This window comes from Balaenoptera physalus (assembly GCF_965194825.1).
Source record: "Balaenoptera physalus genome assembly, chromosome: X".
Lineage (NCBI taxonomy): Eukaryota > Metazoa > Chordata > Mammalia > Artiodactyla > Balaenopteridae > Balaenoptera > Balaenoptera physalus.
The window spans coordinates 7,502,117-7,518,653 of record NC_138903.1 but is presented as its reverse complement, the minus strand read 5'-3'; the positions used below and the strand labels follow the sequence as shown (position 1 = coordinate 7,518,653).

At 45.2% G+C, this 16,537-nt stretch overlaps 1 protein-coding gene across 2 annotated transcripts in view; it reads right to left on the bottom strand.

The window, feature by feature from the left end:
* Positions 1 to 16,537, bottom strand: part of LOC309652126 (protein WWC3-like) — a 71,631-nt gene that overhangs the window by 23,735 nt on the left and 31,359 nt on the right. For both annotated transcript variants that reach the window (XM_082445643.1, XM_082445644.1), the window contains 2 exons: positions 13,550 to 13,696; positions 9,841 to 9,914 (listed from right to left, as the gene is read on the bottom strand). In XM_082445643.1, coding sequence (XP_082301769.1) covers positions 9,841 to 9,914; positions 13,550 to 13,696 — 221 coding nt within the window. The remainder of the gene's footprint in view (positions 1 to 9,840; positions 9,915 to 13,549; positions 13,697 to 16,537) is intronic.

Sequence of the window (16,537 nt, the reverse complement as noted above, 5' to 3'; positions counted from 1 at the left end):
CTGAAAATGTGTTGGAAAATGGTGCCAAATCATGTCACTGAAAAAACTAATGACAGATGCAGCTGAACAGGGTTAGGAATCCAACTGGGCTTAAGCGTCCACCTCTGTCCAATTAGTGTAATTTAAATTTATGGCAGGCATATAACTGAAGCCCAAGGAAACACTCCAAGCAGACTCATAAATTAGCGCCAAATCAGATGTCAGACCCAGTGAAATTTCTGGAACATTCTACTGTAGATCAAGCCAAGTCAAAGGTAAGGAATAAATATAAAAGAGATGTACAATGAGCAAATGCACTGGGTCCTCATAATTTTTCATTTCAATGTATCTGATCCACAGGCAAGCCTATTTGAGCCCAACTAAAGTTAGCAGTATTACCTGGTAATATATACTAATAATTCTCATACTACAAGCAGACATGTTTTTAAAAGCACTCCTTTTGAGTTTTCTGAAGTTTACATGTAAGGAGATCAAGATTCCATTTGAGTTGGCCAGCTCCAGGTTAGCTGCCATTTCACGGGCATTCAAGTTGCTGAGGGAGGCTGGAGATCCAGTCCTAGATAGTCCTACTCTTTCCAGGAAAATCTCAGGTAATATCCACTATCAGAAAAAAGAATAAGGAAAAAACTGAATTATGAGAGGGAGGAGAGGCAAAGGGCAAATTTCAAAAGGTCTGCCCACTGTGAGCATAAAAGAAATAGTACAGTGGCCAGAATTAAACAGTGTACTGTAACTTTCCAGAGCTCACAAGAAAAACACATAAGGACATATGGTGAGGGATGACTTCTATAGCAGAAACAATCTGGATGAAGTTGACTTCATGTAACCCATCTGGAGAAGTTGTTTGGGCTGTACTGAGTACTAGGCAAGCACACTGTGCTTAAGAACAGTGCTCTTTTAATAATTAAATTTCACAACAATGTGAATGACTGCATACTCATCTCAGAGGTACCTAAGAATCTAGAAGGATACTGGCATATATTGGAAAGTGCAGTTTCTTCCTCTAGATCCATACTCCGGAGGTAGACATTTGGGTTATGCTCTCAGCCAGGTTGAGAGAAGCACGTGTCTGTCTGTCTGTCTGTCTGTACTGGGAGCCAAAAGCTCTAAAAGGATTCCTTCAGCGGTTCCTAGTACAGTTGCCAAGGAATAGGTGGGATGGCTTTACCTTTAAAACAATAAGCCCTGTCTACCGTGCTGCTGGCCGGGAAACGAGCCACCTGCAAGGCGGACCCTTCGTGTGTTAGGGTTACTGCAGGGAACAGACCTTCCGCCTCAGACCACACACAGATGTGCAGTTACGATGTTCCTTCTACACCCACGCCCAACAGCTGATGCGTAGTGCAGGTTGGAACCCCACTCCTGCAAGCGCCATCACTCCAATTCTGGGTAATACAGGAAAAACCATTTCCAGAAAGGCTGTCTTCTGAAATATCTTTTCAGGGAAATTAAATACATGGAAACAAAGCAAGGTCACGACTACAGTTTGTTAAAAAAAAAATTCTTTTCCAAGTTCTTTTTTTTTTGGCTGTGCTGCGCGGCTTGCGGGATCTTAGTTCCCCGACCACGGACTGAGCCCAGGGCCACGGCAGTGAGAGCAGCAAGTCCTAACCACTGGATGCTTAAGAGGTGGACCGCCAGGGAACTCCCCAAGTTCATTTTTAAAGAGAACCGAGATCAATTACCCAGCCATAAAAAGGAATGAAATTGGGTCATTTGTAGAGATGTGGATGGACCTAGAGTCTGTCATACAGAGTGAAGTAAGCCAAAAAGAGAAAAAGAAATATTGTATATTAACACATATATGTGGAATCTAGAAAAATGGTACAGATGAACCTATCTGTAGGGCAGAAATAGAGACGCAGACGTAGAGAACAGACACGTGGACACGGGGAGAAGGGGAGGGTGGCACGAACTGGGAGGTTAGATTTGGCATAAATACACTACCATGTGTAAAATAGATAGCTAATGGGAACCTGCTGTATAGCACAGGGAGCTCAGCTCGGTGCTCTGCGACGACCTAGATGGGTGGGATGGGGGGGAGTGGGAGGGAGGTCCAAGAGGGAAAGGATATAGGTATACATATAGCTGATTCACTTCACCGTACAGCAGAAACTAACACAACATTGTAAAGCAATTTTACTCCAATTAAAAGAAAAAAAAAGTAAATAAATTTAAAAAAATAATAAAGAGAACCGAGATCAATTTAAAACTGGCAAGGGTTTTTTTTTCCCTGCGAGTCAGCTGTATTCTTTACTGATTCTTATTTTTGATAGGTAATCCCTTTTATGGCTTATATATATATATCCTCTCACAAATGCCTTTAAAGGCTTTAAAACACATGTCCCTGTGCTCAGGATAGTGAAGAAATGAAAGCAAGTCCTCAATCAAGCATTCTGGTCTCATATTTATTGTGTGATTTCTAAATTCCATCCCCCTGAACAGGCCTAATGTAGACAGAAGTCAAATATGAATCATTTTTCCCTTACTATTTTTGCCCAAACACCTTTTCTGTTACAACCCAGGCACCATTAAACCATGAATGGAAACCTGCATTTATGCCGCAGAAACTGCTCAGACCCTTACAATTCACATGGAAATCTTAAATATGACTTCTTTTTCGAAGAAGAAAATGCACTTTTAACATTACACAGTTTTGAGGCATATTTTACATATCCAGAGTAATCCCCAGGTATTTGAATTTATACCTAAATTCTGTGACCTACAATATAAATTCGCATGTTCCTAAAATACTGCTGCTTTCTGGAATAGAAATGGAACTCCAGGCAAGCCACGGCCCTGACTGGTCGTGATGGCACGTGGTGGATCCCAATGCCATGTTCCAGGACACGGTGCCAGCTTGGAGCCTCGTGCCTTCAGATGTCAGTTACAGCTACAGATTTGATACTTTTATGTTTTCTCTCCTTAGTTTTCTTTTTTTGCAAATATCCATTCAAATGAAAAGCAAAAGTTCACCAAAGTCTCAGCTGAGATCTGAGTCAGATGGACGGTGAAATCACTTCAGCTCACTGAAGTAAATATCGATAAACCAGTGTCCATTCGGCTCAACTCTTTATCCTACATTGGAGATTCACGGAGTCTGAATCTAGAAGTGTGGCATAAGAAGGGCCTACGAATACCCCAACATCCCTCCCTGCCCTCACATCTTGTCCCCTCTGAACGAACAGATCTTCAGAGAGCGACTTCTTTAAATGAAAAGCAGATCGTCTCCAGGCTTCTTTCTCTTGGCCTGAATGGAGAAGATGCGTTCCTTTGTTTCTCACAGCCATGCCCCACTCCCAAACCCAAACACACAGTCACTAGAGAAATGAAGGGAAAATCCAAGGGACTGGTCAAATTCAGCTGGAACCCTAATACTACACCAGTGACAACTGAAGAACAGCAGGGCCCATCCTGGCAACAAACACTGAGACACGGAGAAACCGGACGGGCCGAATGTTTTGTTCCTATCAGGAACGCGAGTGTTTCCATGGAAACAGCTAGTTTGTGCACTGTACAGTTCCAGTTTCTGGAACAAGTGCTCTTAGGTTAAAAATAAGGAGCCATCTGCGTCATCAGGATTGCTTCAAGAAGACTAGCTCCTCCAAACTGGCTTTGAAAAATTCTCAAATTTTTAACCAATAATGTGAAAACATTCCTATCATAAGGTCTGCCTTGGGAATCCAAAGCCATGTTCCTAAAGGGAAAGGAATAAGCAGTTGTTTGGGTACATTTCACATGACCTAGAGTTGAAAACACAAAACTAGTCACCATGATAGTGGTGGTTTGGTCTAGAGAATTCTCTAGAAATCATACCACTGCTTGGAATTATGAGTTCCACTTCCATAAACTTCCTTTAAATCTGAATGTACATGAAGCCCTCATTGTCCAGAACATTTATTGCATTTTGACGATTTCCCAACTCTGAGAAACAATCTCGAATCTAGATATACAAGGAAATACATAAGTGCTTCAACTTCTCTCCACTTAGAAGTAGCAAAGCCCAGGAGGTTTTGCAGAGGGTAGGAAAGCTAAACTTCGCAGGATGGAATGATTTCAGAAATGGGAGCTGGGAGACTGACGTCTAAGGGTGGGGCAGCAGAAGAAAAAGACAGAACGCTGAACGTGGCACTAAAATAATGAAAGCCTTGGAGTGGAAGAGCAGGGAAGGATGCGTTTTTCTGTGCTAACACTGCCTTTAGAAGTGACGCCTTCTCTTCCACGCACTGGTGGGTGAACGGGGGGACATGATGCTTTCCTGTATGTGGGACACCCTTCTCCAATGATGCTGGTCATGGAGGTGGCCATGTGGAGAGTCCCTGGACAGAACCTCAAAGCCACTGTGCTTTGACTGTGGTCCTCATTACTCAGGTTTTGGAACATTAACGTTGGTTCTAGATTTAGTTCTTGGCAAAGACCTGCTTGCTGTTGCTCCCTTCCCAAGTCTACGCTGTTCTAATCATGTGTCTCATTTAGAGGCAGTCTGAAAAAACACCCAGAAAAGGCAACTGGAATAAAATCCCTGACCTGGTGCTGGGTGGCTATGCTCCTGACACCTTATGACCTTGACCCTCCCTAACTGTCACATGTATACCAGGAGCGGGGATCGTAGGGTTGTCCTGACCACACTACAAGGGGTATTGAGTCTAGCGTCTTGCCAGATGTGGCTGGCACTTGTAGGACCACAGCTGAGTAGGTTACAAGTCAGGAACTCACTCACTTTCCAGTTAAGCCTTAACTGTAAGCAATTTCAGTGACTGGAGGCCAAATATGATTACCCCACGGGGACTGGAGCCAGGTACTGCCACCACGTCAGGGGACCAGATCCAGACTGCCAAACACAGGGTGCTGTAATCAACGACTTGGCAACAACAAGAACGCTTCAAGGATGTTTTTAAGCAGGGGAAGGTCCAATGAAAGCACCGAACTGATTATCAAAAATTGAGATCCATCTTCTAAGTGGTCGACCATAAAGCGAGCCCCAGAGAACTCTCTCAGGGGCCGTTCTTCCCTGACCCCTAAGAAACTTGCCATTATACAACTTTCCGCCCTGATCCCTGCTCCCCCTGGACTGAGAAAGCCCTTCCTCAACGTATGGGCAGCCGGAATTCCAGCATCCCTCAGGGCCCAGCTCCAATGCCATTTTCTCCAACACCCAAGAACAGGACGCATTACAGGGGGGTCCAAGACCACAAGCCCTTTCCAATGACCATGAAGGCCCAGGAAGCATAAGCCGAGCTTGGAATGATGATGTATGAGGTGACTGTGCCCTGCCTCCGTCAGATCCCTAAAGACATGCATGTCTAGATGCCCTTTCTCCTCTTAAGTCAAGGGGAAATATCCCAAGGCTCACACCAGGACGAGGGCCTTGGGGAAGGGAGCCAGGAACACAGCAGTTGGCCTGGAGCTGACTGGGCCCCAGGACTCTGTCCACTCGCCCACTCGCAGGGGTGAAGGCCAAAGATTAAGTGTGACCAAAGCAGACCCCTGTTTACTCATTCAATAAATATTCACCAGGTACTCAGCTGCTGGAATTATAGCAATGACCTAAACAGACAAAAACCCCTGCCCTCATGGGCTTCCCATTCTCGCAGGGAAAGACAGACGATAAAAAAGCAAACACATAAGTACAGAACAGGTTGGGTGATTACATTTGCTGGGAGAATCAGGGTGATGGGGGTGGGGATGGAGGGCAACTTTATTCAGGATGATCAGAGAAGTGTCTCTGACACAGTGACCAGAAGGAGAGCAGAGGCCACGTGACCATTTGAGGCAAAGCATTCCATTGCAGGCAGAGGAAACAGCGAGGGCCAAGGGCACTGTATTAGTTTCCTTTTGTTTCTGTAACAAATTACCACAAACTTGGTGGCTTAAAACAACACACACATGATTACCTTACAGTTCCAGATGTCAGAAGTCAAAAATGGGCGAGCAGGGCTGTGATCCTTCTGGAGGCTTCGGGAAGAATCCATTTCGCAGCTGTTTCCAAGGGCTGCCCACATTCCTTGGCTCGAGGCCCTGAATCACTTTGATCTCTGCCACCCTCACATCTCCTTCTCTGCTTCTCCCTCTTATAGGGACCCTTGTGATTACATTGAGCCCATCTAGATAATCCAGGGTCATCTCCCCATCTCAAGATCTCTAGCTTGAGGCCAGCTGCAAAGTTCCTTCTGCCATGGAAGGCAAAGAGTCACAGGTTTGGGGATTAGGACATCTGGGGCAGCATTATTCTGCCAACTCCAAGCACTAAATCAGGAGCGTGCCTGGCAGGTTTGAGGCCTGGCATGCAAGGGGGCCGACGAGGCTAATGCCCTGAGTCAGTGGAAGACCTGCTCCTGAGCCCCTGATGTCCACACACAGTAGGGATTTCGGAGCAAGATAAGAAGCTCAAGAGTACGGTTTCTCGAAGGCAAAAAGAGACTCTGGGCCACCCACATGTTTGCTGTGGGGGCCGTCCTGTGCACTGTGGGTTGTTTAGCGGCGTCCTTGGCCCCCCCCCCCCGGATGCCAGCAGTACCCTCTCTCCAGTCACGAGAACCAAAAACATCCCCCGAGGGGGCGCAAAACCCGCCCCCACCCCTGAGCGGATGATGGGATCTAACATGTTTTGAAAGGAGCACTTGTCTGAAAAAAAATTCAGACCTGGCAATTTAACTAACCAAAAGTCACACAAAATTATGCTGAACTGCACCATCACTGCAAAAGTGCACCATTCTCACCAGGGAAAAAGCACATGACAACTGAGAGAACGTCTTTGCCCATCACTCCAGTAAAATTTACAAAGAATGGTGATATTTAACGATGATGAGGAGACACAGAAATCAGGGCTCTCAATCGCCATCGGTGGCAGTGTAAAGTGTATAAGTTATTTTGGAAGACGATTCACTGGTATCTATCCGAACTTTGAATGTACATGTCTTTAGACCCATACATTTCCTTGCTATGTATCTGTCGAAGGAAACAGCCATCTCTGCAAGGCTAGGGACTGTAAATAGATGTGCACCATTTGTGAAAAGGAAAAACTGGAATCATCTAGATGTCCATCCGTAGAAGACGGCTATAACCGTTATAAAAGCTATGCATCATATACTGTATTTGACTATATTGAGCTTAATTTATTTAAATGTTTAGGTAAAAACTGGAAGGTTTCACAGCAAATCATTAATGGTGAGAGGTAGGATTAGAGAGGAGGATAAGATGGGACGTGTCTAGTGATCGCATCTTTGACAAAAACAATGTATTCATGTATTATTTATGTGTACATAGATGTATAAGCATATATGTGCATGTTTCTGAACCCTGTGTCTATACATATATGTAGTGTGTGTGCACACCGCCCCCCCCCCAGATACTGCCTGGGGTATCCCCACCCCCAGGCAGAACCACTGGCATCCTCACATATTTCTGTTAGCTGTGGGGGAGTTTATCTCCCAAACAGGTTAAAGACCATATTTAAAAAATTTTTTTTGGCCGAGCTGCACGGCATGTGGGATGTTAGTTCCCCGACTAGGGATTGAACCCGCGCCCCCTGCACTGGAAGCATGGAGTCTTAACCACTGGACCGCCAGGGAAGTCCCAAAGACCATATGTCTTTATGACATCACATAAACCCAGAATTTCTTTGAAATACCTGGAACAGGGCAGGTGCTGGGCAGAAGTATAATCTCCCAGCCTTCCAGCAGCTTCTCTGCCCACTGCTGCGGGGTGTGTGTGAAGCTGCTGGGGTCACCCACACAGATCTGCCATGGGGAAATGAGGCAGAGATGGCCCGGCTAAGACGTCACAGTCCTCCAGCACAGGGCAGGGGTCCTCGGCCTCAGCACTAGTGAATTTGGATGACTCTCTGCTGGGGGCCGTCCTGTGCGCTGTAGGATGTTGAGCAGCGTCCTTGGTCTCCACCCACTAGATGCCAGGAGCGCCCACCCCAGAGCTGTGACAACTAACAACATCTCTAGACATGGCCAGAAGTCCACCGGTGGGGCGGGGGGGTGAAGTCGGGCCGTCGTACCCCTCCCCCATTCCCCACCCCACAATTGGGAACCATTGTGCTAGTGGGAAAAGAACAAGGCAGTGCTTGTGTGAGCCAACCCAGGACGTCTTTACAACGCATCTCTGATTTCTAAATGCGGCCAACGCAGCCCAGAAAGGCGTTTCTGAGAAGCCCCTACTGTCCCACAGAGGCTGAAGCGCTGGGGACAGGACCCTCCTCTGCAGCTGCAGTGCATTTCCTAACAAGGTTCTGGTGACCTTGAAATACTCCTTCCATTTAGAAGATACTGATGAAGTGCAGTGTCCTCCCCTGCATAATTTTCTTAAATAATGGACTTTCCCCCCAAATGTATTATCTCGATATTTAAAAAGTTACTCACTCTGTACCGACATCTCTGGAAAACAAAGAAATCACTTGCTGTGGTTGGTAAATGTCACAGCAGAACAGTAACAATGATGTTAAGTGTAGCAACCGTCAATTTTCTGCAGTTTAATACAACACAGCAAATTCCCATACCCACACAATGCAGCAGAAACATGCAGGAAGGAGCCGAGGAATACTGAGGAGAGACAGCAGCGGCTGACGATCGCCAGCCAGCGAGCTCCTGAGAAGGGATGCGTGAGGCCGGGGAAGCAGGTGCGGGGGGAAGCGGTCTGCGTGGAAGTGCAGGGCCCGCCTTGAGCACATCAAGGACATCGTGAAGAACAAGAGCCGGGAGGACCGGACAGAGGGGCTTTGGGCAGAGGCCGCAGCAGCTCAAGCCGGCCCTCCAGCAGGGAGTCAGATGATCTGCTTCTGTTGCTATTTTTACATTTGCTAAAAAGGTAACAAAGCGGATTTCCAGACATCCCTGAATGATACACCATACTGAGCGGGCCCGACTATTTCGCTTCCAGAACTACGCCCTCACCCTGCTTGGAATTCGTGCCTCCTCCCCCCGCCCCCAGACAGCAGTTCATATGTGACTAAAGAAACGTTTTTGTGAAGCGTTCCATATTTTTAAAAAAGAATTAAAAAAAAAAACTTTTTGAAAAAGATAGGCTTCACAGCTTTCCGAAGCACATATTTTGAAATAATTTGGTTTTAAGACTCTTTCCAGAAGGCACAAAAGAGAGAAAGTCCCTAAAAAAAGAACATGAAAGCTAGGGCAGGGTCAGAATACTGAACACGGTGCACATGGGGAGAAAGGTGACAGGCTGAAAACACTGTGCCTGCGAGGCCGGCAGCCGCCTGGCAGTGCCGCCCATGAATCCCGGATGAGACCAGGAGGGAGGGAAAGACACATTTTGAAAATGCACAAACAAGGTCAAGTCCCGATTTTCAGAAGGCGGGTGATGGACAACACAGGTCAACAGAAGCGACTGACTTTCAATTCTCTCCATCAAAGTGATGTAGATTAGGTACCGCTATCACCCGTTGACCTAATCCTTTCTAAACTGTCTTTTAACCCAAGATACGTGGCTTTTTCTGTTGACCTATGGAATAAGCAGCCACATATTCAAAAACCAGGTTTGCTTAAGCTGGTCTGAGGGACTGATGCTCAGTCGGAAGGCAGGGAGGGGGTTCTGAGCTACCTGAGAGGATAAGGAGAGCCGGAAAAGTCTCTGTTTTTATTAAATCCCGTCTTCATAACTGTTTGCAATATTGAGAGTTTCACATTTTAATGCACATGAAATTTTGTCACATGTATTCAGAAGCTACACATAAATGAGGAACCTTAATTCTGTACTCTATCAGACACTGCTTTCTGATAAGAAGTGGATAAATCACACATTGGAACTCCGCAAAACCACTTTCCACAGGAGAAAGGAAGTAAGCAGGAGGCAAGGTTTGAAAAAGGAGCTTCTTACCTCTTTCTGGCTTCCTCATACTGCCAGTTAAGCCTGACTCGGTCCACAAGCCTTGTTTTATCATCAAAGACGAACTTTGTGGAACAGAAGAAAGAAAAAAATGGGGGAGACACATTAAAAACATATTTTCAAAATAGAAAATTCACTTAAACTTCCAGCAACAATGAAGAATATTTTAATTTGCCTCCCAATTTCCATTTTCCAAAGGTCTGGAAGGAAACACACCAAATAACAGCTGCCACCTCTGGTCAGTGGAGGTTGGGAGTGGGGCTGGGAAGACTTTTGCTGTCCCAACACTGGTGGATTTTTTTTAAAAAAACAGTGGAAGTATATTCATCTATTGTGCGATTCCAAGCAACAACAACAAATTAAGCTTTAAGAGAAATAGGGAATTCCTCAAAGTTGATACAAAAGCAAAAAAATTCATCCCGCCTAGTGTAGTATATGCTCTCATTCCTCAATAAACAAAAAACAATGGTGTTCTCCTAAAAAGTCACAAGATCTGAAGAAGACAGACTAGCTGTGTGAGCTGTTGGCTACGGGACTCCTTCGACTGCTATGCAGTCCGTCAAAGAATCAAAGGTGAAAGGACGGAAGGAAGGCACGGAAAAGCCTGGGACTGGACGCCTCACCTGAGGAGTCAAGAGTTGAAATGAGGAGCTCTGATGCGATCACTAGTTGTACCTAAATATTTTCATACCAATTACACTGAAGCCAACAAATTCCCAAACAAAACAAACAAGACCTGTATGAGAGGTAACTGCAGCTCACCTTGATTACTTCTTCCTTCATTCCTGGAAATATATGACTCTAGTTTCAATAAATCGGCTCCATCTGTAGATCTGGCCTTACTCGGCCATATCTTATGGCCACTAAGTCTTTATTTTTTTAAATGACCTCGTGTCGACAAATATTTGGAAATATTCTACTTGTATGAGTGGCGATGAATTCACTGACACGAGTTTTGAGACAGGTCAATGGGGAATTTCCTTATATCTTTATCGCCTTGAATGGCAAGAAGAAATGCCTTATACGAGACTAAGCATTCGCCAATGAGATGTGTCACGATTTTACACATTTCAGTAGCCTCACCCAAGGCCTCTCTCCACAGTGTCCTCAATATAAATGCATTTAGGCTGCAGCACCGCATCTGCAGAAACTCTCTACAATGGAAATGAGCTACTTGTCACCTTGTTCATTAGAGACCCTTAAAGCTGACTCATCATCAAGACAAATAAATGTCATTTCTTAAACCTCTTCTCAATGCTATTTATGAACCTCTAAGCTCTGATTTTGCACTCTTCTGTGAGAATAAAATGGACATTTTAACTTAAAAAAAAAGCCTACAGCCAAACAGATCCAACAGGTTCCTGCTTCATGGATCCTACATAGCCCTACAACATGTATTCCAACTGCTAAATTCCAACGTTAGGCTTGTACTGCTTACAAATCTGTGCTTGCAAAGCCGTGGGCTCCAAAAGCATGTTTGATTCCATCAATGCCCATCCCACAAAACTAACTCAAAGTGATAACTACGTGAGGTAGGCAGACGTCTAAGATGGCCCCCAATGGCCTTCACCTCCTGGGATTCATCCCCTGTGAAATCCCTTCCCTTTGAGAGTGGGCTAGACCCATGACTTGACTCTAACCAACAGAATACAACAAAGATGATGGGAAGTCATCTCTGTGATTAGATTACAAAAGACTGTGACTTCCTTCCTGCTGGAGACTCTCTTGGCTTCCACACTGTGACAAAGCAAGCTGCCGTGCTAGAGAGGTCTATATGGTAAGGAACAGAAGCCCTCAGTCCAACAACCTGTGAGAAACTGAATCCTGCCAACAATCATGTAAGCCTGCAAGTGGACCCTTCCCAGTCAAGCCTTCCGATGAGGCTGCAACCCTGGCTGACACCTTGACTGCAGTTACTTGAGAGCCCCTGAAGCAGAGGACACAGCCCAGTTTCCTGATCCACAGTATAAATGTGAGATAATAAAAGTGTGCTGTTTTAAAATGCTAGGTTGGGGATGTTTTGTTATGCAGCAATAGCTAACTAATGCAGTTATACCCTTTTGATATATTTTTCTATAACATGATGTAGTAGAAAACACAGAGGTTTAGGGATCAGAGACATTGATTCAAACCCAGACCTGCCTCTTCCTGGCTACATGACCTTAGGTAACCTGGCACCTTGACCCCCTCATCAGTCAAAAGAAGATGGAAACCACTACTTAAGTTGAGGTAACAGCCATGAAGCTGCCAGGGCCAGTCCCAGTAAACTCATAAACAATGATAATTTACTGCTGAAGTTATTATAGCTGTATAACCAGCCACTTCCCACCTGACATTTTTAGAAAGTCTTACCTAAATCATTACAGAACCTTCGATCTTACCTGTTGCTCTCAAACTAGTTAAGAGTCTCTAAAAATTCTAATTCTAACCTTATGTTGAGCAGCAATGAATTATTCATGGAATTCAATAAGTATCATACTTCTTTCCTTCTCTCATGCCAAAATCTTTAGGCAAAACTGCCAGATATTTTTGACTTACAGATTCTTCTCTGTTTTAAACCAAAGATACCTAGTCAAAAAATGTCCAAGTGTACTTTTGAGAACAATGAGGGGAACACAGCAAACAGGGCAGTTCAGGACATCCAAGACACAGAGGCATTATTTCCTATATTATACTCCCCTCAAAGAGGCACTATTTGTCGACATTTTAAAATATCAGCTAATTATTTAAAATCCAGAGTTTTTTAGTCAATGGTTTTCCTTTCTTTTTGTTTCTTTTTATTTATTTAATTTTAGGAAGGCATTCTGCATTCCATTGATATTTCATCTTTATTTAGTAAGCCCTAAGAAAAAGAAGCCATCCAAACTGTTTTTCCATTTGTAACAAATAAATGTAAAACTTCACTCAATGACATTACAACAGTAGTGTCTTTAAGTAGTCACCACCCTGCTTCAAATGATGGTTGCCAATTTTGTTTTTGTGGCTAACTCCAGGCTTTATTAATTATCAAAAGGGGCATTATGAAATTCTTCCAAGTCCCAAACAAAATTAATTTCAATTCAATTCAATTTCCTGACATTCTCTTAGAAGAATAAGAAATAGCATCAAAGTATAACCCAAGAGTGACATAGCCACAAAGCCTCTGAAAATCACTGGTCTAAGCCAAAGCTCAGCAAACTATGGCCCGAAGGCCAAATCCGGCCCACCACCTCTTTCTGTAAATAAAGTTTTATTGGAATTTTACTGGAACAAGCCCCACCCACCCGTTCACATATGGCCAACGGCTGCTTCTGCACTATGACAACACAGCTGAGTAGCTATGGCAGAGACTGCATGGCCAGCAAAGCCTAAAACACTTATTATCTGGACCTTGGCAGAAAAAGTTAGCTGATCCATGCTCTAAAAAGTCATATGTCTGCCAAGAAACATCTAGACTCAACTCTCAAAAGGATTCTGCCTTTTTTAAGAATCCGAATCACAAGGATAGAGGTAACAAGCCATTCAATTGCCTCCCAGGCCCCTGAACCTTCAAGATGGCTGGATGTGAAAAACAATATTCTTTCTTCAAACTTAATGGCACAAAAGCCAAAACATTTTTGAAGGGAAAGTGGAAAATTTAAAGAAATGGGTGACGGCCACACGAAAGCAGTCCTTTTCTCTCTGGGCACACTCGGTTCCTCCCCTTGCCCAATGAGCGTACCTCGCCGATGACCTCGGTCTGAGACCCAGCATCGCAGAACTGGTGAGGCAAAGACTCGCCCAGCGCGCCTGCACTGGGAGGGAACTCTTGCAGAGGGTCGGTAAGAGAACAGCTATTCCTGAAGCCATCGGTCAGCTTGGCCAGGCTCTGGAACAGAATGAAACAAGAGACTTGAGCAGCGATGGCGACGCTTCTCTTCCCTTTCACAGCGGTCATTTTCTTCCTGTTCCAGGTCGGCAGCTTCATCACTGGAGAGCGGGCCGGCCCCAACTCCATTCTCATGAGATTCAAAAAGAAATGTCGATCAGCACATGCACCTTTCATGAAGCTCGTAGTAATTTAAATCAGACGGCAACTGAGTCCTCCTGGCAGCATGTGAATAATATAGAGAACAACTGTGGTACCATTTTTACTGTTTTTTAAACCTTTGTGTTTCCTAAAGAAAAAATAAGCATTCCCTCCAAAAAAGCCAAATTCAAAATAGAGAGTAGAAAGGCAGTTGCCAGGGGCTGGAGGGCTGGGGGAAATGGGGAGACGCTGGTCAAAGGGTACCAAGTCCCAGCTGTAAGGGGAATAAGTCCCCGGATCTCGTGAACCTCATGTCCGCAGCATGGTGAGTATAGTTAGCAATACTGTAGCGCATATTTGCAAGTTGCTAAGAGAGTAGATCTTACAAGTCCTCACCATGTAAAAGGAAAGGTAACCGTGTGACGTGATGGATGTGTTAACTAATTTTATTGTGGCAATCATTTCACAATAGATGTGTATATCAAACCATCACGTACACCTTAAATTTATACAATTTTAGTTGTCAAGTGTACCTCAATAGAGCAAAGGGGAGGGGGGAAAGTATTTCCATCCAAAATAGTCTATCAATAAATAAGTCCAACAGAGATGAATGCCGCCTTGAGATCTTTAGTACCACACAGAATGTGAAAACAGCTCCCAGACGATATTTACATATTCTTATAACCTGGCTTTTCAGTCGTAATGCTACAGGGTCAAAAGTCATCTTATATGGATGTCAGTTTGCCAAAAATTAGAGTAAGCATAAATTCTGGTACAGGGAACCCTTTTGGGTGAAAGTTAAAGAGAAATCAGATATTCTAAGATTTTTAAAAGACCTGTGAAAAGCAACTATACCCCCATAAAAAGAAATCTTAAAAAAAACAGGAAAACATGAAAAAAAATTTTTTTAAATAAAAGACTTGGGAATGCATTCACGTTCAGCAGATATTCCTGCAGACGCTAGACGCCCACGTGCAGTGTACCCCAGGTAGCTGCCTCTGGATCTAGACAAAGGCGTCTTGGAATGGGCCAAGATTGCTACAGTCATATGAAACAACTTATTTGATTTTACTAGATGAAGACGTTGCCTGTGCGTCTCCCTGGAGCGTCTCAGAGAAGATGCTGGGGTCTGAAGCTTCTTCCAGAAATTCTATCGCCAGCCTCCGTGGTGGGGAACCCACTCGAGGCAACGGGGTGGCTTGGCCAGCTCTGCACTCTCAGAAAGAACGGGGCAGGGACACCAGCTCCACGTCCCGGGCGAGGCCTCCGTGTCCCTGGGGTGAAGTACCACCTGGTTCACGCCAGGGTTTGGGCTTGGATCACATGGGTGATGTCCGCAGAGCGCCTCGCCCAGCGCGGCACACAGAGGCCTCGGCAGACGGCAGCTGTTCTCCTTGCTACCAGGCCTCGGAGAAAATCTAACAATTGACCATTGACCTCTCATGACCTGGAGATACAGGGCATCTGAAAATACAGATTTCTGGGTCCCAACCCCAGACAGTCTAATCCAGGAGACCTGGGGTAGGGTCTGGTACTCTGCAATTGAACGAGCAGCCTAGGGACAGTCCAGCCTCACGCCCGTGACGTCAGGAAGCACCGCCGGGCAAGGCAGTCATGTGCGCGCCTGCTGCACTCGGCCTACGAGTCTGAGCTTTGCTCCCATGTCCTTCTGTGTCTTACGTGCTACAGAATCGAGACAAATGCCTCCCAGCACCAGGTGCTCACTCGGTGTGCTGAGCCGAAAAGAGAAGCCACAACAGAGAGCATCAGATGCATTCCGGCACGGAGCAGGAGCCCGGCATAGGAGCCCGGCACGGGTCTCTGCAAAAACTCAGCTTTTTCTAAAAATAACAGAAACTACAGGAGTTCAAGGGGCAAAAAAATAAAGCAATATAAAGCTACAATGAAAAAAAGTCTGTCCTCATGGTGGAATACTGTGCAGCCATATCCAGGAAGGAGGGAACTCTGAGTGCAGAGACGGGAAAAGGTACAGGGCCTAAGAGTTAGGTGCGGAAGCTACCGCGGGGCAGCAGGCACAGGCCCGGCTTTCTGCGAGGGCAGCTGGCCACGTGTTCACACTTTCAAATGTCTGTATAAACACTGGAAGGGTGTACAAGAAGCTAATAAAAGCAGCTACAGGAGGTGAGAGAACGGGGTGACAGCAAGACTCTTACAACAGACGCTGAATTATTTCGATTATTTAACAATACAAATGTATCACCCATTGTTGTGGCCTGAACTGTGTCCTCCAACAAGATATGTTGAAGTCCTAACCCCCAGAACCTGGAATGTGTGCTTATTTGGAAGGAAGGCCTGCAGAAGGAATCAAGTTAACATGAGGTCATGCTGGATTACAGCAGGTTCTAATCCAATGATCGGTGTCCTTATAAGAAGAAAAAAATTCATACACAGAGACACAGGGGAAACCATGTGATGACAAAGGCAGAGACTGGAGTGATACGTCTACAAGCCGAGGAACACCAAGGACTGCCAGCAGCCCCCAGGAGCTGGAAGAGGCAAGGACGGAGCTTCCCCTAGAGCCTTCAGACAGAGCGCGGCCCTGCCGCACCTTGCTATCAGACTTCTGTCCTCCAGACTCGGAGAGAATAAACTTCTGTTGTTCTAAGCCACCTGGTTTGTGGTTCTTTGTCATGGCAGCCCTAGGAAACTAATACGCATATTTTAAAATATTTATAAATA